General features: G+C 34.3%; 4 protein-coding genes and 1 long non-coding RNA gene across 11 annotated transcripts; 3 read left to right on the forward strand and 2 right to left on the reverse strand.

The window, feature by feature from the left end:
- The first annotated feature begins 2,175 nt into the window (after window positions 1-2,175).
- Window positions 2,176-3,092, forward strand: LOC140812218 (uncharacterized). The gene is made up of 2 exons (XR_012113627.1): window positions 2,176-2,734; window positions 2,850-3,092. It is a non-coding gene; the product is annotated as an uncharacterized lncRNA (long non-coding RNA).
- A 2,565-nt stretch (window positions 3,093-5,657) lies between these two features.
- On the reverse strand, window positions 5,658-8,634 carry LOC140811815 (scarecrow-like protein 21). 2 transcript variants are annotated; one of them, XM_073169894.1, is made up of 2 exons: window positions 8,360-8,634; window positions 5,658-7,460 (listed from the first exon to the last, which is right to left on the reverse strand). In XM_073169894.1, exons 1-2 carry the CDS (start codon window positions 8,617-8,619, stop codon window positions 5,804-5,806), a joined length of 1,917 nt encoding a protein of 638 aa, XP_073025995.1. In that variant the 5' UTR covers window positions 8,620-8,634; the 3' UTR covers window positions 5,658-5,803. The 2 variants fall into 2 exon arrangements, with proteins under 2 accessions (XP_073025995.1, XP_073025996.1); XM_073169895.1 differs by having other exon boundaries at window positions 5,658-7,548; window positions 8,360-8,496.
- A 2,347-nt stretch (window positions 8,635-10,981) lies between these two features.
- Window positions 10,982-14,636, forward strand: LOC140812873 (calcium/calmodulin-regulated receptor-like kinase 1). 5 transcript variants are annotated; one of them, XM_073171240.1, is made up of 8 exons: window positions 10,982-11,322; window positions 11,960-12,332; window positions 12,603-12,756; window positions 13,369-13,495; window positions 13,615-13,700; window positions 13,830-13,901; window positions 13,980-14,183; window positions 14,252-14,636. In XM_073171240.1, exons 2-8 carry the CDS (start codon window positions 12,019-12,021, stop codon window positions 14,555-14,557), a joined length of 1,263 nt encoding a protein of 420 aa, XP_073027341.1. In that variant the 5' UTR covers window positions 10,982-11,322; window positions 11,960-12,018; the 3' UTR covers window positions 14,558-14,636. The 5 variants fall into 5 exon arrangements, with proteins under 5 accessions (XP_073027341.1, XP_073027339.1, XP_073027340.1 ...); XM_073171238.1 differs by having other exon boundaries at window positions 10,982-11,292; XM_073171239.1 differs by lacking the exon at window positions 10,982-11,322 and adding an exon at window positions 11,429-11,766.
- Window positions 14,637-16,866: 2,230 nt separating this feature from the next.
- On the reverse strand, window positions 16,867-18,996 carry LOC140813138 (uncharacterized). 2 transcript variants are annotated; one of them, XM_073171588.1, is made up of 3 exons: window positions 18,558-18,996; window positions 17,702-18,411; window positions 16,867-17,568 (listed from the first exon to the last, which is right to left on the reverse strand). In XM_073171588.1, the coding sequence occupies exons 2-3, from the start codon at window positions 18,369-18,371 to the stop codon at window positions 16,937-16,939; spliced, it is 1,302 nt and encodes a 433-aa protein (XP_073027689.1). In that variant the 5' UTR covers window positions 18,372-18,411; window positions 18,558-18,996; the 3' UTR covers window positions 16,867-16,936. The 2 variants fall into 2 exon arrangements, with proteins under 2 accessions (XP_073027689.1, XP_073027688.1); XM_073171587.1 differs by having other exon boundaries at window positions 17,702-18,995.
- Window positions 18,997-21,539: 2,543 nt separating this feature from the next.
- Window positions 21,540-22,475, forward strand: LOC140811866 (histone H2A.6-like). The gene is made up of 2 exons (XM_073169979.1): window positions 21,540-21,831; window positions 22,077-22,475. Exons 1-2 carry the CDS (start codon window positions 21,643-21,645, stop codon window positions 22,287-22,289), a joined length of 402 nt encoding a protein of 133 aa, XP_073026080.1. The 5' UTR covers window positions 21,540-21,642; the 3' UTR covers window positions 22,290-22,475.
- Window positions 22,476-23,398: the final 923 nt, after the last annotated feature.

Below are 23,398 nucleotides of genomic sequence, written 5' to 3' on the forward strand. Positions count from 1 at the left end.
TGATCTCCCTCTGATACCAATTGCTAAGATTAAACACTTATCACTAGACAAAAAGTTATAGCTGTTAATCAAGGCACGACTTTATTTTCTTATAATTGTGACTCCGCATAGTAAATACACTTGGGTTCTAATAGGTTAAGTTGTTAGACTCACGAGTCCAACGATGTGTCTATCTGTTGGTGATATTTTATATGCAATAGAGATCACTCTTATTCTTTTTCTATCGCGGTCCTGTCTCCAGAAAAGACAATATTACCTATTAAGATTTGATGCCGTTCTTTTACGGTCTACGTAGTCAACCGGATTAATAGCGCAACGTCGGCAGCTTGACACTCGAGAACTTCTCGGTCACTCATCTCAATACCACTCTTATTTATGCAAACTTAACCTAACATGAATATTTTATGGTGGAATAAATATATATAATGCCATTTTCTATATATAAATAATAATAACTTTCACAATAATGCTAAAGGTACAACCAATATATCGTTACAGCGATATTTACAATCATTATATCGCGAGATTTTACTGTTATATCACGAGATTTTAGATCCAATGTATCGCGAGATTTTGACAAATTGAATTTTTGCATTGAATTTTGTGTGTTGTACAAATTGATGTACAAATATGGATGTACATATAGCATCACTCTAAATTTCATTGCTGAGGGACAGAATTCAAAATATGACGTGGAACATATTGGACGATAATTAAACTTTTTAATCTATAATTAAAATACTTTATTTAATTATTAGTTGATATTAAATCGGATAATTTAACTATATATAAATTAATCCGTTCAATGGTATTTAGATTCCATTGCGGTTACTTTGTCATCGGCCAAATTTATTTAATGGAATGTCAATACACCCAATCCACCGTGTTAGATAATTAATTTATACGGCACATAACGCGGAACGCAATACAAAATAATTAAAAATCTCTTTCGAAAGTCTCTCCTTTGATTAATCTTCTTTTTTTGGTTTAGATTATTTACAAATCAAATTAGGTTTAATTTTTTTACAATGTCTTTATCTACATATAAAACTTAATTACGACTTACGGAGTACATTTATTAATACTCAAATAAATAAATACTAGTAATATTTAAAATAATATATTATCTTGTAGCTTGGAGTTTCTCAGCTCCCGTAAGTGAGACTTGAGATGTTATCTATACGAGCACTACCCCAAAATAAAAGGTAGATATTTATCAATACATATTTGATCTATTATTTGTTGTGTGAATTCTACGGGTATTGATAAATCTTCACATGGGGTAATGGCCATAAAGATAGCATAAAATTATGGCAAAAATTTGTGTGAGACGGTCTCACGAGTCGTATTTGTGAGACGAATCTTTATTTGGATCATTCATGAAAAAGTATTACTTTTAATACTAAGAGTATTACTTTTTATTGTGAATATGAGTAGAGTTGACCCGTCTCACATATTAAGATCCGTGAGACGGTCTCACATGAGACTCACTCTAAAATTATGCGACAACTAGGTTGGAAGCACACACCTAATTTTTCACGAAAGATTAATACGGGTAATGAAGCTTCTTATATCAACAATTTTAAAAACATGTTATTTTTGAGTGGGTCTCATGTGATACCGTCTCACGGATCTTAATATGTGAGATGTGTAAGACGGGTCAACCCTACCGATATTCACAATAAAACGTAATACTCTTAGCATAAAAGTAATATTTTTTCATTGATTACTCAAATAATAGATACGTCTCATAAATATAACTCGTGAGACCGTCTCACACAAGTTTTTACCGTTATTTTTAATGAGTATCTTTTTTTTGAAATAATTTTTTATGAGTATCCTTATTTTACTTAATATCGGATATTGTAAAAACGTTTCATTATCCTGAATTCATTAGCGCACGATCTTACTAAAATTAAATGATCTATGATGAATTTCTCATATATCTGAATATTTTTACCATAAATTTCCATTAAAAAATCTATATATTTTTTACTTTAATTTCATATAATTTCTAGATATTTTACACAAATATTTCATAATTATTTGTATGTATGTATTATACTTGTTGAAATTGTGTAGTTTATATATTCTGCGTACGTATATCGAGTGTATTTAAAAAAAAATATCAAGTGGGATTTAAAATAATGACGCGATTAATTCAATATATTTGAATGAGCTAAGGAACAAATACATGTGTCTAGATCCCGCATCCTGTCTGTCAACTATTTATAGTTCTAACACACACTAAAATGGCAACTGGACGCACGACGACGAGGAGAAATATAGCAAAATAATCTTTAAACAGAGAAGAGGGGAGAGTTGTTGAGATAATCAGACGATTTCATCTCAACAGCGTCTCTTCGATTTGATATATGCTTCTCTCTTTTTTATCGGTGCAAATTATAAAGATGAAGTTTTTCTTGGATTTCGTGACTTGTTATGGATCGTGCTCGTCGGAGGTTCGTCAGCCACCGGGGGAGGAGACCAGAAAAATGTTGATGGTGCAGGAGCCTCGCCGCCGCGTGGGGCGGAAGCGAGGGAGGGTGAAAGGCGGACATGAATGGCAGCCTTGTCTCACCTCAATATCGGAAGATAACGTGGTGACGACAGCTGAGAGGGGTAAGAGTACAGAAACCCCGGTGACCGCGGGGTGGCGACGGAGTCTCAAGAGGAAGGTTTCATCCGTTTCGGAAAGGGATAAGAACCGTTCTTTAGATCGCGATCAGGCCCGGTAAACATTATTTTTCGATCATTTTTTTAAGTTTTATTGCCAATTTATTCAATTCCTCAAATTGACTATTAATATTCTTGACTCATCGTGTTCCCTTTTTTTGTTGATTTTACAGAGAGGCTCCACTATCGGCCATGATTCCAGCATTCCCTCCAACGCCTTTCATGTTTTAATTTGTTTCCTGAACAATCAGATTCATGTAATTAAATACAACTCGATGTTCCATTTCTGATCTGTTCTTTCTTGTACCCATCCATGTTACCTGCGTTTCGACGCTTTGTTTCAAGCAAGTATTAAATTCGCTTTGTAATAAATGTAGCATTGAGTTGTAGAAATTATATGGTGTTAAATTATGCTATGATGTGAGCCCCGAATTCTAATATAATCCTTATTACTTTTAACTTATAGTAACATATTTTAGAGTGGGTCTCATGTGAGACCGTCTCACGGATCATGAAATTTTATGGTAAATTCCAGGCCAAATGAAAATGGTCATAATTGAAGAAAAACCGTTGATAAACCCGGCGGGTTGAAACCTCACCCAAAAAAAAAAACCGGTTGATGAGCTCAAGGTAAGATAATTTCTTATGAATATAATTCAATTAATTTTTGACCAGATAGAATAAGGATTATATATTGGAATGTTTTGAAATTCATTTTTGTACAAATTTTGTTTCGAATATTTTTGGTTAAACTCGATGAATTCATATTAAACCAAAGACATGTCCGAAAATTACGAAACTTTACTAGATGGCCATAATATGTCAAAAATGATCGAAAAATGTAAAATTCGGCTTTTGGCCAACGCGTGTAATAGCAGAATATTCCAAATTGATATATTTTTGGACGATTTACAACTTTTATGATAACACTTGTCGAAATTCAGAAATGATAGACAATATAATTTGAAAAACTAGATCGGTTGTCAAACTCATTTCGGACGACCAAAAACGATATTTTCGATGACCGTGGGAATGTTCGCCCAGTATATACTTAAACTAAAAAAGTTTTGGTACTATTTTAAAATTGAAGAGAAATTCATTCAAGAAGAAAGATTAATTCAAACTAGAAATAGCTATATAAGATTCCGGAAGTTTACAGAATTGTTGTTATTAACAAATCTTGATTTTCTGAGAAAAATCAATGGATGATTTTGTTGCACCACCTATACATTTTGATTTTTGGTTGGAAGAAGAGTGTTTTGTAAATTTTTTGTAATTGTTTGAGATAGTTTACTATTTTCCCCTTATTTATCCCTATTTTTCACTATTTTTTGCCTCATTCTCTTTCTTTAAAACTCAAGAATTTTGATCAATTTAAGCTAATAATATGCTTGGACAGAGACATATTTATAACAAAGAAGTGGAGTGGGTGAGTCATTGTCTTCAACAAGTATAAAACTCATTTCTTGATATCTAGCTAATTAAGTCACCAGTTAATTAATACATGTCAAGCTTATTTGAGCATAATTTGGCAAGTGTTGACCTAATGTCGAGATATCTATTTCTATTAAATTAGTGACACATACCCTCCTCCCTTAATTTATTTATTAATAGACAAATTTGAATTAACTGATTATTAAGTTTTTTAATGTTTTTATATTATATATTCTTTTATTTATTTTTTGTTTATCTAAGTTATATTATTTTAGAAGCATATTTTATATTTTGTAGTGTTCGATTTATTAACTTTTATTTGTAGGAGAATATAATTCATTTATTTGAATTATTGTTATTTGGAAGTATTATTATTTATTTCATCGTAAATATTTTAGAAATTAAGTAGATTAATGCGTTGACAAATTATTTATATATATAAACTCTTTTTTACACGATATAATTTTATTGATTTATCATAATTATTATAATATCTATTTATTAAATTTTGATTAAAAATCTCAATCTAAAGATGGGAGGACTCATTACAGGAGAATTCGGATGAGACTATTGGAGCTAAAAGTCGATATCAAAATACTCTATTTTTCATTTAATAAAAAATATTGTAAAATATTAATTTAAAAAGTTATGCATTTCATTATCAATATGATAACCGCTTTCCAAAAATTTAAACTATTAAAATATTTTATTAATTTTTATCTAATTTAAATTTTTAAATGATTATATTAATTTTTAATATAAAAAATATATAAAAAGCATCATTTAAAAAAAAAAAAAAACTAACACAAAAAATAAATATATGTACACGTGTGTAAAAAGTCGCTAATTGTAATTAAACTTGATTATGAGTTGTCAAGTCAGTTTCAAAATAACTTACTCGAAATGTTTAATGAGTCATTGGTTGAAATATCAGTCCACCGTACAAGTGTGTCCTGCCATGATCCTTATCTTGCGGCAAGGAATTTTTGGCCCTAAATCAACAAATATTTTAAAAAAAAAAAAATAGGTAAAAGTTATTGAGAACCCGGTGAATTGAAACGGATGGATGTTATTTACACAAAATTTAGTAATATATTTATTTAATTTGAGAAAATTTGAAATCTCTTAAAAAAATTGAGGAGTAAATCTCTTATGAGACACCTCATGAATCTTTATCTATGAAACCGAATAATCTTATCGATATTCACGATAAACAATAATACCCTTAATCTTTTAAATAAAAAATAATATTTTTTCATGTATAACTAAAATAAGAGATATATTTTACAAAATATGACTCGTAAAACTATCTCAAACAATTTTTTACCAAAACTAAGACACTGGCTTAAAATATTTATTAAATAATTTGGAATCAGATAACCGACTAATATCCAAATAATCCAATGTATTTATATAATACTAGTATTTGAAATGGTTTCATTCCAAAGCCAATGATCAAATTACAATAAATAAATTACACGAGTTAAATATGGTAATTTAAAATGTATTTGAATGAGTAATTTTTTAAAAAAAAAATGAATTTTAAATTCAAAACACAATTCTAACAGATTTTTTTTATAGCTGCAATTTATTTTGTATCACAACACCTCAATCCTATACCTGAAACTTGGATTTTACAAAAGCAGAAATGATAAATCACTTCGGCACGAATTCTTAAAATATGGCTACATCATCAATGCCAAGCTGAAGCTGAAACCAGATTCCTGTCCTTCCATCCCAACAACATAGCTCCATCTTTCTCCACCAAGGTGTAATTCTCCGAGTAGCAGCGCAGTAAACCCCGGATCACAGAATTCACGTAAGAACTTAAAGGGAATGCTCGAAAACCAGCCATCGTGAACCTCAGACTCCATTTGCCAAGGAGCTCGTGTCTCTCCACTCTATCCTTCCCTTCACAAGCTATGATGTTCACTATATCTCTAGCCAAACAGTGTTCCTCCACGTTGATGCGCTCTTTACTGCCCCGAGGCATTGTAACATCTATCGACTCAAACATGGCTGAATAATAGTCTAAAGCTTCAACGAATCTCTGAAGAAAATGGGCAGTGTTTGTGTTCGATTCTTGTTCCACTAAAGTGACTACTTTCGGAGAAAGCGATTTAACCATTCTTAGAAGCCCATCCCTTGGATTCGACACGTCGACACTCTCGTCCGGGGTGTGGTGAAGCTGCAGTGGAAAGTTCACCACCAGCGCCTCACCCGGTCGAACATCAAGCATATCCCTTGTAATATCAGGAGCAAAAACTGGAACGGCATGAAATTCAACAGGGATGCTGAATTTCTCAGAAATTGCTGCCAAACGTCTTCCTACTAATGCAAGACTGTCTCCACGAGCGAGTTTTGAAACAGGATCATCAATCCCAGTAATTCGAACATGTGGGGCACCACAAGGTCTTGCTGCAAGTGCTTGTAACAGAGTCATCCATTGAGTCCCTTGTGCAATCTGGAAATCTATGATGTGGATTTGGTTCTCATTTTTACATGCCTCAGCAATGGCCCCATTTGCAGCCATATAACCAAACTTCAAATACGGGCATATTTCATACAGAATGTGCATGTATGACATCAAGTCTTTGCTATCTGGCTCGTTGCACTTCAAGGACCGGTAAATGTTAGTGCCAGACAGCTCTTTCCTTGCTATTAATCCTTCAAGCATGTATGCACCAACACGCTGAATCGGATCTCCAGTGATAGATACGGATGCACGAGCATAGGGTACCAACTTTTCGAATTCATTCAACTTATTATTGGAAAGTGCTGTTGCACATTGAACCAGTAGTTGTTTGAGGTTATTAGGAGGGAAACCTTGCCGCACAAAGTTTTCCATTGCCTTGTAGTGACTCTCCATGTTTTGTTCCTCACTTGAGCTGCTAAATGAATCAGAATTATTTAAAGAAGGCCCCGGGGATTCATGGTTCCAGCCTCGTGACCCTTGGAAAGGTGCCTGAGATCTCTTATTTTCCCCTAAAAACGGTTCTGATGTTGCCACTTCCTCGTCGTCACCGGGACCCATAAGATTACTCTCCAACTCCAATAAAGCACGCCTTATGTACTGATTGTGATTAGCACCATGAAGAGAGACAAGTCCGCTGGAACAAACTAATAGGTTATCCTGATGGCAGAAGGAAGAGGCCCTCGACTGTTGGCGGTACTCTTCGTAATACGGGGAAGAATTGGAAGAAGGGGTGGATTCGTAAAAATTCTCAGTTGAACTTTGCTGCTTTAGATTACCCTTGTACGTGCTGAGTGTATCAGTGTCAGAATGGATAGAGAAAGGCGAGTTAGATCTGAACAGATTTGGATAAGAGGAAAAATCTGCACCAGTAGCACTGAATCCAATATAATTAGAGTCCATCAAACAAGTAAAAAAAAATGCAAAATGCAGTTCCTTCGAAGGTATCTAGCAGAAAAATAAACCTGTAGAAGAGAAACAACAAGGCAACATTAGAAAACTCTTTTCTTTCTCACGAAGAATTCGAACATATGCACACCTACCATTATACAGTTAAATTTCACAGCTTATGATATTTAGGCGATCAAGACTAGCTCGTGAATATATCAACAAAGTAGACATTCGATTCAGATAAAAACAAATAAATAAGAGGAATTACACCAAACTAGTAAGTAGTAACTAGAACCAGATTTTAACTTTGATATCAATATTAATCCATTTTACTTTTCTCTTTTTCTACTGATCGAGCTGAGCGGGACAAGACATCAGCCTAGTAAAGAATCTGAATATAAACGTAAGCCCAAAATCAGGAAATCTTAATTTTATCAGTAATTTACGAGGACATCCCATCTGAACAACTTCCTCTTGACAAAGGAAAAGAATAAGCAAGCATTTAACATTAAAAGAAACATCAGAAGCCGATCAAGATCTTGTCTTCCCGAATTCAGACTACATAAGAACCTTTTTTTTAATAATAATTCCACTGTTAGCTAATAACAATAAATAATAGACAAATCACTTTCTTTTCCCCTTTTTGGTCCTTGTATAATTGAAAAAATCATAAAAAAAGATTTAGGAGGATGACCAGTCCGAAAAATAATACTAATAATAATAAAAATCAACCTTGAGGAATTTCAACTAGGGTCAATGAGCAAATAAAGATACACAGCATACAAATAATCGATAAATGAACCTAACGAGACATACAGAAATCCAGCAAAAAACAAACACATTAAACAAAACCCAGAAACAATATATCCAGTAAAGATTGAATACCTGGCTTTCTTCGCAGATGGTAAGTCAAATGACTGTTTTTTTTTGTTCGATAATAATTGTTGGAGCGTATGAATGAAATAATGTGTGGTAGGAAACAAGAGAATCAGTGCATAAATAGCAATCCGATAAGGGAGACGGTGGGGGGAGGAAACTCTCATAAATTTGATGGTGACGGCAATCGTGGGGAGTTTTGACGGCAGCACTGACGGGTTAGTCTCCACGTCCCAAGCCACGCGTAGACGCGACGAAGAACGTTCCATCCTGTTTCAAGCTAGTAGTGTTTTTCACATTCACAAGTTCAAAAGCCAAGTGACTGTACTATCTACTGTCCATGGGTGATTCCGATGAATTTTCTGAATTGATTAAGTAAATAATTGACTAATGTCAGAAATTCGATTATTTTTTAATTAAAAAAATTTCGGAACGAGCATGTCACACACGTTTCTTATCGTTATTCAATATTTATCGAAAAATAACATATACGAATTTCATTGTTATAATATATTATATATATTTTAAAAATCATAACTTAAAAATTGTAGCAGGAAATAAAATATTTATAGATAGCAGTCTAGCAGAAAACAAATTTGTTTCCTTCCCACGCGTAAGAAAATTCCAGAAAGACAAGAGTGCGCGAATGTGTAAAATTCGAGTATCTATCAAAGTATGTTGTTCTAAGTGACGCCAGGAGCTACTACATTAAGTTTGACACGTGTGATTGACCTATATAAGCAAACTTTGACCTCACGTGCCATCACGTCCGGTGAAAGCCACTTGCATGAGTGCTGGACTCATGAAATGTCACCGTTTTCCATTAATTGATTCATTAATTAATTATTATTATTATTAAATTAGAATGAAAAAAAATTATGTAAACTCTCCAGTAGTGGGCTGACAGAATAGTATAGCCCAGAGAATGAGAAAGCCCAGTTCAGCTCGGAAACCCAGGTCCAACAATATATCTTATTCTGAAATGCAACCCGCACCGGTCTATCTTCGCTTAAATATTGATGACGGACATGTTACATTTGTCCTTTTCCTTAAGCAGGAAACTGACGATAGACAAAAACTTGTGTGAGACGGTCTCACGGATCATATTTGTAAGATGGATCTCTTATTTGGGTCACCCATTAAAAAATATTACTTTTTATGCTAAGAGTATTACTTTTTATTATGAATATGGGTAGGGTTGACCCGTCTCACAGATTATGATCCGTGAGACGGTCTCACATGAGACCCACTCCTGACGATAATATGCAGACAAGTCAATAGTTTTTAAAAATATATATGGAAATACTCAAGTATTTTATAATTTTTTTAGTTAAAAATAATTTAGTCGAGCAAGTTTTTTTAGTTGATGATTTTCTACTTGTGACAATTTTACACGTTACTTTATTCGGTATATTTTAAAATTCGAAACTTCGAGATTACGGGGAAATTTAAAACAATGCCTGGTCCTAGAAAATGCCACTGCTTTGTTGAATGATCATTTCAAAATTTAAGTTATTTTTGAATAGATGGATTACAAGTAAGAGATTTTAAATTTATATTAATTAATTCATTTGTTTGTTTGGTTATATATATATATATATATATATTTGCAATTTGTCGCGTAGTAAATCTACCTTTGAACATATATTTACAATCAGGTATTATAAAAATCTGTGTAGACATTAACTTAATCATTAGCTTAAGTGCTTTTAGATTTATTTAGTTAACTTCTTATGGTATAATAAAATAAATATTGTAACGATCGTTTATATGTATAAAACAGATAAATAAACTTAATGACTTGAAATTAAAATCTAATTCATTAACTTGAAATTTGAATATAATTGCTTTTCTTTCAAATAATTTATTGTTTTTAAAGAAAAAAATTTGATGAGTCACGAGTTGATTAAAAAAAAATCGATTTTAATAAAACCGAACCGTTAAGTTCTGCGGTTTGGATTTCAGCGGACTCTACCTATCATATTAAAAGCATCATGTCACCATTTAAATTTGAAACCAATTCAGATTAAAAAATGAATGCAAATTGAATCTCATTAAATTACCACAGATTTGTTTGTTCGAATATATGAATTCTTCGAGGAATCATAATTTGAATTCCGAAAAGATAAATTGGTCCCCACTTTTGGAAGCATGCCATGCCGATTTCAGGCCATCCATCCCATCATTGCGTTCTGCTTTATTATATTATCTTTTTCAATTTATGCAATATTTTTGCACTAAAATAACGTTCCCATTCTTTTTTTAAATTTTCTAAAAACTTGTATGATACGTATGCATTTCGACATTGATGGACTATGGAGAAGGGGGAAGAAACAAAACAAGCAATTTTATGGGATATCATATTAGTCGATCTATTAATATGTGTAATATATGAAATTATTGGTCTTTTTGTCTGCTTTCCAACTTCAATAACATATATATTAATATAATACAGATCATCCTAAGTAAGTGTGACCGTTTGTACGACTAATAAGGAAGCTTATTCCACAAATATATTAAGAAATCAATGATTTTAATATATTATTTTATTTATATAACTTTCAAGTTATATTTTCCCAGCTATGGCGTAAAAGTGTCCTCAAAAGTAGAATTGCATTAATATCATATTTAACTCATTACCTGACCTCGATCCATATTCACGCGCATTTCCTATTCTGATTCTTTCCATTCCCGAACGTACTGCTTGCTTAATGCTTATGTTGCCTCCGCCATGATGCCATTGATTTTTGCTTCACCGAAGATCCTTTCTTTCGGCCATTGTTCAGTACCAAGAATCCAGAGGTCGACAAATTCGAGTGGGGCATACGCTCGTACCTGATTCTTTTATCTCGTCGACTCTTTCGCACATTTCACTGTTTTCTTACGACGATTTCCCCCCGAAAAACTATCATTAACTGCCGCCCCTTCAACCCCTATACAGAGTACGTTCAGTTTAATTCAATCAGGAGAAGGTTAAACAATATTATTGTCATTGCGACCGTCTCATCATTCTCCTTTTTGAAATACTGCAGCTGTACTTTTAAGTCTGTCTTTTATAACGTCTCTGGTCATTTTGTTCTTTTTTTGCTTTTAAGGATTATGGTTCTGGGTTTTTAAGTGAGTAATCTGGGCTTGTCTGTTTTTTCTTTACCGCATTTTATTGGTCTCGAGTCTGTCATCGCCTTCTCAAAGGTGTGGTGGCTTTTATGTTATTTTGTTGACAAAACCGTGGGATTAGATTGACTTGTATTATTTTGCAAAAGTTCAGATATTTTGACCGAAGCTTATGAAAATCCGGTTACTGCACTCAGCTGGCCTTTGCTGAATTTTTAGTCCCCGTTGTCGTGGATTGTAAAATTCAAGGCCGCGGGCCTAACTTTATGCACTCTGTCTATTGCTTAGCCATAATTTTTTAGGTAAAAGATTTAATGCTCTTGGGATTATGACTTTGTATATCACTGCATTTCGCATTTCTATCCTACATCTGTTGAAAGTAGTCACATGGACGTGGTTTTTGAAGAGGAAATCTGATTAAACTTTAGCTGTATTTGTTTTCTCGCTCCTAAACGGGGAGATTTACGAGCTAAGTATTGTGTTTTATCTTTGCAGGTTTCTTTCGGTATCCTATTTGTATAATTTTAATATATAGCGGACCTGGTAACAACGACATGAGAAAGGAATCTGTGGGCTTAGTTATTGGGATATCAATAGGAGTGGTGATCGGAATAGCTTTGGCTCTTGTCGGTTCCTTTTGCTTTACATACCATAGGAAGCGTTCCCAGATTGGTAGTAGCAGTTCCAGGAGCAGTGCAACGATTCCAATTTGTGAAAATGGTGCAGATACTACTTCAATATTGTCTGACTCATCAGTTGGGATAGAGTCGCCGCGGTATGCTATACAAAATGGCATGGCTTTGTGGTTTGGTAGATTTAAAAAGGCTGGTGTGGTTGCTGCATCCGGGATCCTTGAGTACTCCTACAAGTATGTATTCTTTGCCTACACATGGACTGGTGTGATTTAGTACGTACCATATTATTATCATTCTCTTAGTTTGAAGTTTAATGTGGAATGAAGTGGGAATTTAAATGTCATTGGCTGTTACCCGTTGTTTAAAAAGTTAACCGTGACTCGTGAGTTTGTTGTCCATGGATATATTATTTGGATTTTATTTGTGATGATATTTTATTTTCACTCAAATCTTTTGCTTGTTAAGTTAGCTCATGATATGTGTGCCCTTCTCACCGCAATCAGGGACCTGCAAAAAGCGACCTATAATTTTAGCTCATTAATTGGTCAAGGAGCTTACGGTCCTGTGTACAAAGCACAGATTTCGTCTGGGGATACGGTTGCTGTTAAAGTGCTTGCGACCAATTCAAAGCAGGGGGAGAAAGAGTTCCAAACTGAGGTACTTCAATTTGACAACTAGCATGTTGGACTGTGAGAACTTGCTTTTGTTTGTTGGTTGTAATCAACCAAACTGATGGAGAAAGTGTAGTTAGTTAAGTGCGTGATCGTTAGAGGCTCAACTTCTGAAAGGGCATGACTATTGCATAGCTTAGGAAGCGAGAGTTGAAAAAGTTTTCCTCTCATGTCATCTAATATCTACTTTACTAAGTATTGAACAACAAAAGAAATGTTTATTGATAGTATACAAGCAAAATGAATTATTACTGACTTGTGTTTCCAAAAGCATGTAAGGGGGACCTTGGGCTTTCAACGTGCATCCACTCTTAGCCAAGATGCAATCTTCATTGTTGGGCAGAGCCTCGGCTTGTGTCTAGGCGCAAGGGCTTGTTGTGCCGTGACCCGTGAGCCTAGGCGCTGAGCTTTTGATAGCTATAGTCAGTCGATAAATCTTTTTATTCGCACGGGTGAAAAAATTTCGCACTCACCCGGGCTATTTGGACAAGGGCTGGAGCTCTACCAAACAAGGATGAAAAACTACATATTATAAGTGTTCAAATCTGTGCCATCGCCAGTGCTCGTTGATTTATCTTTTGTTTGATTTTATTCTCAGGTTATGCTTTTAGGAAGGTTGCATCATAGAAACCTCGTGAATTTGGTCGGCTATTGTGCAGAGAAGAACCAGCACATGCTTATATATGTGTATATGAGTCGAGGAAGTTTGGCTTCTCATCTATATAGTAAGTTAGCTATTTTGTTCATTTAAATTTAAAATAATGAACGCCTCATTTTCGACATTTCATCATAAAAATATAAATGCTATTTAGCATCATTACTTGTTTTTTTTGGTGATTCTCAGATGAGAAACTTGAAACATTAAGTTGGAAATTAAGAGTTCAAATAGCTCTTGATGTAGCTAGGGGCTTGGAATATCTTCATGATGGTGTAAGTTAAAGAAACACTATTCTTATCCAGAGAGCAATCTCTTAAAAAATTGAGCATCGTATGTCCTTCCTCTGTTACTCTTACTCGTTTTCTCTGCTTTAGTGGCTGATTTCTTTTATTTCACTTCAGGCAGTTCCACCTGTGGTACATAGAGACATCAAATCATCCAATATTTTACTGGATCAGTCCATGAGAGCAAGGGTCGGTTTCTGTTTGTTGTGCACTTTTCCCTCGAAGAAGAATGTCTACAGGATTATTGATATCGACTCTTTTTTGCAGGTAGCTGATTTTGGACTTTCGAGGGAAGAGGCGGTTAGCCAACACGCCTCAAATATTCGGGGGACTTTTGGATACCTTGATCCTGAATACATATCAACACGTTCTTTCACGAAAAAAAGTGACATTTACAGCTACGGTGTGTTGCTCTTTGAACTTGTTGCTGGAAGAAACCCTCTCCAGGGTCTTATGGAGCACGTTGAGCTGGTAAATTCTTTTGAATTTCTTTTTAATTCTTAGACTTCACTACGTAACTCAGTGATTAACTATCACAGGCAGCCATGAGCGCTGAAGGGAAAGTTGGCTGGGAAGAAATAGTTGACCCTCAATTAAATGGAAAATTCGACGTGGGAGAACTCAACGAATTGGCAGATCTTGCACACACATGTGTCCTACCTATTGCGAGAAAAAGGCCATCAATGAGGGACATTGTTCAGGTTCTCTCTAGGATTCTTAAATCCAGACAAAGTAAGAAGCATTCCATAACTCCCATAGAAAATGAAGTTGTAATCAATATGCACCCATTAGAACACCGGCGAGCTGAATCGTTGGACAGCATGACTGATTCATTTGATATTTAAACGTAAGGTTTTTACTTCTTTGTTCGGCTTCCCTGTTTTTGGATCTTGATCTGTAACATAATCTGAGGTGCTTCTGCTAGTATTCATACCAGTTCCTCTGGTGGCCTTTCGTGTGAAGCTAAAGTAAAAGCCTTTTGTATTTCAAAGAGCAAAAATGATAGAGCCAAGTCAATGAGTTGACGTTTGATTTTAAATGCTTCAGGCGGAAGTATGTCAAAATTTTGACTCTTATTTAACTAGATATGCCAGCTCTTTCTTTTTCTACCACACCAAAACTAATGACCTAAAACTATTTGTTTTTAAACAAAAAAAATTACTTTGTGAAATTTAAGAAGTTAAAAAACCACACGATGTTAAACTTTTATTAATTCAAAACTTCGTCCTGACACTGTTTTGTAGTACACATGTTTATTTGCATACATGTGAACATATATTGAGAAATTAAAGTATTCAAGTCCAAAATGATATCATAAACTAAATAGATATTTTTTTATTAATTATATTATAAAACGTCAGAAATTTCAAATATATTTTTCATCGAGATATTTCCAGTTTGCAAAGGAGAATGGCTTTGATCCGGTATCTGTCATAACAACTACTGTGGGCGGTTCATTTCTCGAATAAACTGTTCCGGCAAGCATTCAAGTTGTCTTGTCCCCAGTCACGGGTAACTTCTATGATTTTTAAGGATCGTGAAAAGTAAAAATCGTCACAATCAAGTACATGTCCTAAAAGTACTCGTTTGAAGTTTCTCACTGGCATGATTCAAATGGTTTCGGTGATCCTAAGCTGGTCCCCATATTAGAAGCCATGAACTCGAGAATGGGATCGATCGCATTAGTTCACATCGTAGACATAAGCAACGCCCATATATTTCTCATGGAGCACCCTGAAGCCGAGGGTCAATACTTATGCTGTATAAATAGTTGTGCAATGTCTAATCTTGTCGAGCATCTAAGTAAAAAACACTCTTGTGCAGACACGCAGAGGTGCATAGCTTTTTTTATAAATGTTGTATAAAGTTCTCAGAAATCTTGAGCTTTTGCATGTTTATTTTTAAAAAAAATTGTCTCAGGTTTGACAAGAAGCAGCATGATTCAGTCCCTGCTGAGATATCTTCCAAGAAGTTTGAGAGATTTAGGATTTAGTTACAAAAATAACATTCATGAAATTATCCAACATACTGTTAGAATTTGTATGGACTGGATTTTTACCCGTTATGTGACCATGCAAATGAATAAAAATTAGCTGACCAATGCAACATTGTTGCTTAAGTACGTCTATATTATCGTCGATTTATTACATGTTTTCTGTACCATATAGCGTGACTTTTGCATAGATTTAGAAATTTTTTGTTTCTTCGAGAAATATTATCATGTACTAATTAGTTCCCCCCAGCCCGGATTTATCCAGTAGCTAGTGTGGCTTCACAACAAATATTTGGCCCATAATGCGTTTTAAGCCGTACAAATTTGCTGTATGATAATCTATTTAATACGGGATCTCCCCATCTTATCTCCATCATTTCACGTTCAAACAAGTAGGGGACACCCTATCCTCAAATGAAGATTAAATAGCATCAAACAAAAACAGATATGTTTACAAACAAAAAAACTTCAAATTGGAATGCTGAGACAATGTGACATGTTATTTTCTTGATTCTTGTTATATATTCTACATCCAAATGTCCGCTTGCTGCTGCATTTAATGCAAAAACTATAGTCTATGGATTGCATTTTCTCTCAAAAACACTTCATTCTCTCCCCTTATATACTGGAATAAATTTGTGTTCCTCGTTATTTTTGAGGATTTGAAGATTCCCATTTGCGATATTCACGTGGAACGTAGCCAAAAATCATTACTGAGGTCCAGTGGCTTTAATGTTTTTGTCTGTTACTTCACCCATGCACGAGGATTCCCATCTGTACTAATGTATACTTCTTGATTAAGGCAAACTTTTATGCCTTAAAGATTCACCGGAGGGGTTTTTCATTGGCTTTTGATTCAATTTCAATGCGAGGGTGGACATTTCAAGGCACTACCTTAGGTTATAAACACAAGAAGTATGTAATATAAGGCTTCAGTATCGGAAGATATATCTCAGCTGTGCTTATAAGCTAATTTTTATTAGTTTTAACGTTGGACATGATCTATGACAAACTAATTTAAGAATGACAAAATTGTGCTTACGAGCTATTCTTTATATTGGATGATATAAGCCAAAATTGTGTTGGAATGCAACAAGACGCAAATGAGGAAACACACATAAAATGAGTGTCTATTGAGCTTAATCAAACAAAGTACAGAAGAATGCATATAATATTACCTTCAACAAAGAAAATTACACATCTTGAGTGAGGATTTTTCAGCTTGTAATCTTCAGTGTTTGCAAATAATCACAAAACAAGGAAGAAGAGCCCTAGCGTTCAGCAAGTAAAGCTCCTCAATATTCGAATAAAGACCAACTTTACCCGCCAAAGAATCGAACCCTGTTTGTTGAGCCATTTCTTGGATGTTATCCAATGGTCGATGCACCCTCCCCGCAATCACCCTGCACACTATCAGCGCTTTCCTAATGGAAGAATCATCCTCGTACATTTCTATTGATTCGAAAGCTCTCCCACTCGTGCTGGTGGTGAAAACGCCTACGCCACCTCTGAGTTCTCTGTTGGTCGAAAATCCCTGCCGTATAATGCGACAGACGGAGCATCTGTCGGAGATGCAGAGGCTCGAGGATCCATTCATGCCCAGGGAACATGTTAGAGTTGTTCCATAGAACCTTAAGAGTTCGTTGCCATCTGCTAAACAACGTGGATGTTTCTTAGGAAGCTTGCTGGCTTTAAACTTCACTGTCTCCCTGTATTCCTCAAATCTGGACAGTGTTTTCTGCATATTATGAACTTTCAGTACCCTTGCGATCCTAACACAAGGATTCTCGGATTTTAGCCAGCTTGATCCGCAGATTATTTCTACTATTTTCCGGGATGAATCACCCTCCAGAAGTTCGGTCACTGTGTAAAAAGTGGTTAATATATCAGATTGGATGTAATTTGGTTGAAGAGTCTTGCCAAGAAATTGCGCTCAAGAATTTAAAAATTGCAGAAACTTGAGAAACAAGGAAAAAATTGAGAATTATATATTTACCGGCATGCTTGGAAAGGTGATGTGATTCAAGAAACTCCCACTTCACAAACTGTTCTCCACACTTGTGGCAAGTAACACAAGAACCAAATCCACTAGAATTATTATTATCACTATCAAAAGATGCCCTTTTGTAAGAGGGAAAATGTGCAGAACCGCCATGCCCAAAACCTTCCCTTTCTTTCAAAAGATTGGCAGCGGCTGTCTTTCTTGGTGGAGTTACTGAATTCCTGAACGCAGGATTAAAGTAGTGCATTGTGGGTTGCCCTCCAGGCCCTGGTGTCCCCGGCCTCAGAGTGCCCACAAATGTTCCGCCACCCCCGCCGGCGCTGCTAAAAGAGTCATGAAATCCACCACAGCCAGTGATCTTAAGCTCACATCTGGAGTTACTCAGAATGACTTCGTGGGTAATTGGGGTGAGAAACTCACTGCTGCCGATGGATCTTGGGCTACAACTGGGGGGCTTCTCCATGTGCCTCTTGCTTCCATGAATTACATCTTTCAGATTCGCAATAGACCTGGAACAACCAGACCTACCAGCTTTCCTAGTCAATATCGAACTCAACTGCTTCCTCGTCTTCGGAACATATACATCCGACTGCTGTGATTTGCAGTGAAAAGATTTCTTTAAAGAGAACCATACAGTCTGCGCATCATTCTTCTTCTCCCACATTTCTTTATCACTCTCAGCTGAGCTTCAAAAATCCTTCATCCTTTATCAAAAAAAGAAAACTTTTTTTGTTTGGCTTTTTCACGATATTTTCAAAATCAAAATCCGATTGGCTGATATGAAAAAAGAGGCCAAACATCAACTATTTCAACATGCCTCGTCTCAGAAAGCGGCAACTAATAAATACACCTGTTTTCCAGAAACACCAGCACTAAATTTCGTTGCTTTCACTGCATGCATAGCAAATCCAAATTCAACCCAATTATATTATCAGAAATATATTATTGTTAAGGAAGACAGAAGATTATATATATATATAATGAATGGGATTAGAAGAACATCGGGAATCTTGAGTGGAGAAGAAGATGACAATGGACAGGAAACATTTGAGATAACAGACAGAGAAAAAATAGATGGATTGATTAAAGTTAGGCTCCAGCGACACCAAGTAAATGACATTAAAATGGTGCAGACAGCAAAGGAAAGAATTAATAAAAGTTGGCAATGTATTTGAATTTGACTGACACGACACTTCTTTCAAAATTAACTGTATATTCACGGGCATCGATTCTTCTGATTAAATGAAGTCCTATTTACAAACAGTAAATAAATATTCAGTGACCACCGCCAGATCCTATCATATTTGTTCATCTCATTCAAAACTTCGACCTAAATCAGCAAATACAATTCAAAGACTCATCGAGAAAACTTAGCACCTTTTGTCCCAAATTATACATGACGCTTTCTTTTTACACAATCAGACAAAAAAATTCATTTGTATCATTATCCAATGAATCCTTATTGACAAGTTTGCAGTAGTTAGGTAATTACCAAACTTCAAATTAAATAAAAGTATATTAGAAAAATATAGAAATAATATTGCCAAATCTATATATTCTAAAAATATATATATAATTGAGTGGCGTTTAATACATTAGAAAAATATAGAAATAATATTGCAAAATCCATGTATTCAGTATTCTGTACTTGGGATGTTGTTCATTGCATATGAGTGGCGTTTAATACATGTACATGAAATTTGTACTGGTCCAATTTATTTTGCAAAGTCGCATAACTGGTACAAATAAATATTCAGAGCTTCTGCGTGTCCAGAATTAATTATTATATACATACAAAAACTTGTAAAATTTTTATGAGAGAGTTTTAAGAATTTCATTTTGTGAGACGAATTTTTTATTTGGGTCATCCATAAAAAAATATTACTTTTTATGTTAAAAATATTATTTTTTATTATGAATATCGGTAGGATTGATCGGCTCACGGATATATATTCGTAAGATTGTATCACAAGATACCTACTCATATATATAATGTGATAATTGCATGTACTAAATTTATGGCAAAAAAAACTCTCGTGAGACGAATATCCAACTGGATTAAATTTAACTCATGAAATAATGTAATTTTTATATAAAAAATATTGCTTCTCATGTTAGATATCGCTCGGATCGAATAATTTTATGAATATAAACATATAAAATCATTTCACAATAAACATATTATAAATCTAAATGTTACAAATAAACTTATGATATCATAATTCGAAGAACTGGATTTCATGTTCAATTACTCTGTATGTTTTTTATCATCACGTGCGAACAAAAAAAATATATATATCAACAAAAACATTTCTGGATTTTGAATAGAGATTATAATTATTTTTGGTAATGTATATGTATGTTTGAATATTCACAAAATAGTTAGAAAGAACAAGTTTTGCTTGTTTAATTATTTGATTGTTGTTTTAAAATCAGTGCATTAATTTCAGGATGAGTAGCAAAATCCAAGGGCACGTTGTTATTATTACCTTTGAACACCGATATCTATGTCCACTTTGCTTTCATTGTTGGAATATTAAAGAGGAACGTAGACAATTATACGACTTTGGAATTCGGAATGTAATCATGAAGAGGGTTGTCAGTATCCCACTTTATTCAAAACATGATCTATTTCATATTATTACACATTATTAGAACTAGGCTACTACTGCTCGTGGTGCGGTCCGTAGAAAAATTGATAATGATATTTTTTTCAAACTTTTTTAATTGAAATATTAGAATGTCATTCATGTAATTGTCGAATCCATGCATCGTTGGATTTTTCGGAATCAGATTTTAATGGTCGAAGATGTAGTAAGACTAACGTCAGAGAAAATCTAATCTTGTATGTTTTATTTTACGTTCAGATCAACGAATCTTCATATTCTAGTAACAAGGCTGTTTCTCTGGGCTGAGACGCTAGTGGTTTTGAAAGCAGTTCAATAGCCCAATTAGCACTACCCATCACGGATGGACTGAGCGGTCCAGTAGCGAAATATTTAGGGCAGGACGCGTTGATTATTATGTTAAAAAAATATATTGAAATTTAAAATAATATTAATAATAATAAGTTTAACATAGTTTTAACAATCCTTCATGTTTTTAATCAGCACCTGGATCCATCTATATATATATATATATATAGTATCTATATTGTGAAACAGTCGTATGAATCTTTATTCATTCGACTAATCAACCATATCATATTTACAATAAAAAAAATAACATATTTGATATAGATAATAATATTTTTATATGAATAATTGATAACTCAAATAAAATATATATCTTCTCCAAAACCGACTTCCATGTTATTGTACCTCTAGATTGCTCAACTCTTTCTCACATAGCGTATAAATTCTCTTTTTCCTTTTTATTATGGCGAATAACTTAGTAAACGATTATTTTAGGGTTATTACCAATTAACTGAAATTTGAATTCCTTTCTCTTTGTTTGTGGTTAAACTTTGATATACTTTGTTCAAAATTTTTAAGAAAAGTATATCCAAAAGTTTTATTTGGTAGCTATAATATTGAGTAATATAGTTAAAAAATATGGTAGGCCTTTTCTAATTTTTAGATTACTTATATTAAAATTTTAATTTAATATGTTGCGAACATCACATGTTCCCGAATGACAATTGACAGGGTGAAAATGGTCAAATTGCAATCCGTAATTTTTTTTTTCAAAAAAAGATCGTGGCAAAAAATTTCTAATCCGTCCGTCCATTTGCCTCTTATCAACGGCTATAACTACTGATCCGCGTGTTTAAATTTACTGGTTGCCTTCAAATTCCCACCACTATATAAATACCTGAAAAGCCTCCCACAAAATCACTTCTTCGTCCTTTTACTGCTGATTTCACTGTCATATCACAAGTAACCGAAAAGAGCGCGAATCTTTCATTTTCTTTACTGCCATTTTGCGAGTTTGAAATGGTGGGTCGGGGAAAGACACTTGGATCTGGGTCTGCGAAGAAATCCCAGTCTAGAAGCAGCAAAGCGGGGCTTCAATTTCCTGTTGGCCGTATCGCCCGATTCCTCAAGGCCGGCAAATATGCCGAACGCGTCGGTGCCGGAGCTCCTGTTTACCTCGCCGCAGTCCTTGAGTATCTCGCTGCTGAGGTTATTCTTACGATAATACACTTTCACAGCTCCTGTTGTTTTACCCCCAATTATAGGGTTTTGACTAACATATTTTGAAAGTAGACTATTAGTTTTACAATTTATCGAATTGCTTAACCTATTTACTAAAATAATTTTATATCGAAATTCGTGGATTTTTTTTTTTACTTTAATAATTTCTCTTCATAAATTGCATTGACCGGAGTTAAAATTGATTGATGTCTATTTTTATGTGGTGAATTCAGGTGTTGGAGCTGGCTGGAAACGCAGCAAGGGATAACAAGAAAACCCGAATTGTGCCCAGGCACATTCAGTTGGCCGTGAGAAACGATGAGGAACTGAGCAAACTTCTTGGTGACGTCACAATTGCTAATGGTGGTGTGATGCCCAATATTCACAACCTTTTGCTTCCTAAGAAGGCTGGTGGATCCTCCAAGCCCTCTGCTGATGAAGACTAGATCCTTTAACTCCATTTTGTCCTAACTAGTGCAAGTTTTTCAGTAGTGAAAATTAAGTCCAATCAGCATGTTTTTTCTTCTTTTTTTTTAAGATTTTACATTTGAATTCTCTCGTTGTAGTTTGGAAAAGGCTTGGATTTGTGAATATAAATTGAATGATCTGGAATCCTTATTCTCTCATCCTGTTTCTTGAAAATATGGTTTTACAGGAGGTTGGCATTTTTGAATATTTTTATTCGAGTGTACTCATGTTTATAATAAAAAATTATATTATTATTATGAAAAATAAATTTTTTTAGATAATTTAAATAAAATATTCGTTTGGAAAAATATATTATTATTATAAAAAATATTTTTTCTTTTTACGAATAATTTGTGTGACGTTTTTATGTTTGAACATATGTGGCATTCCGCCTAGTTATCCAATAAAATAAAGTAATGTCCAAGGCCCATATTTTGAAAGAATGGTGGGCTACATTTGATGTGCAACAGAAAGATTAGGATTTAGACTCCAACAATGTTCATTTTAGGATATCTTTTGAAGCTCAGAGGTGATTGGGCCTGTCATGGCCTGGAGGCCAAGGGTTGCTCGACAACTTGGTTCATAGCAAATCTATCTGTTTTGGCCCAAACAATCAGAAAAAAGATTTAAGGGAAAAAAAGAGTATTCCTGTTTGCGAATGTGATTTTATAGATCTCGATATAAAGAAAACAGTATCTATAATGTATAATTTCCTAATTAACAGTTGTAAACAAGCATTCGGCACATGAACCTCTTTTGTTATTGCAAACTTTTGATGACAAATGGACGTCTTTTGTGATGACGACTATTCCAAAGCCGTCGGCTTTCACCATGAAATCTCATCTCACTACAATGTAACAACATATCTTTTTGTACCATAATATACCTTACTTACTCCTGCTGTCTTTACTTAAACGTCATTCACCACCTAATTAGATTGACAAAACGTTGTTAAGTCACACATTTTTATGTGCCCACCTGCAATTTAAGATTTCCCATTTTAATTATTTCTTGACCATCATTAACGGCCTTCAACACAAATGTATCTATCACAACAAATTTCAGTAGTTGGTCTTTTAAGATCTAA

Source organism: Primulina eburnea, chromosome 14 (assembly GCF_022965805.1).
Source record: "Primulina eburnea isolate SZY01 chromosome 14, ASM2296580v1, whole genome shotgun sequence".
Classification (NCBI taxonomy): domain Eukaryota; kingdom Viridiplantae; phylum Streptophyta; class Magnoliopsida; order Lamiales; family Gesneriaceae; genus Primulina; species Primulina eburnea.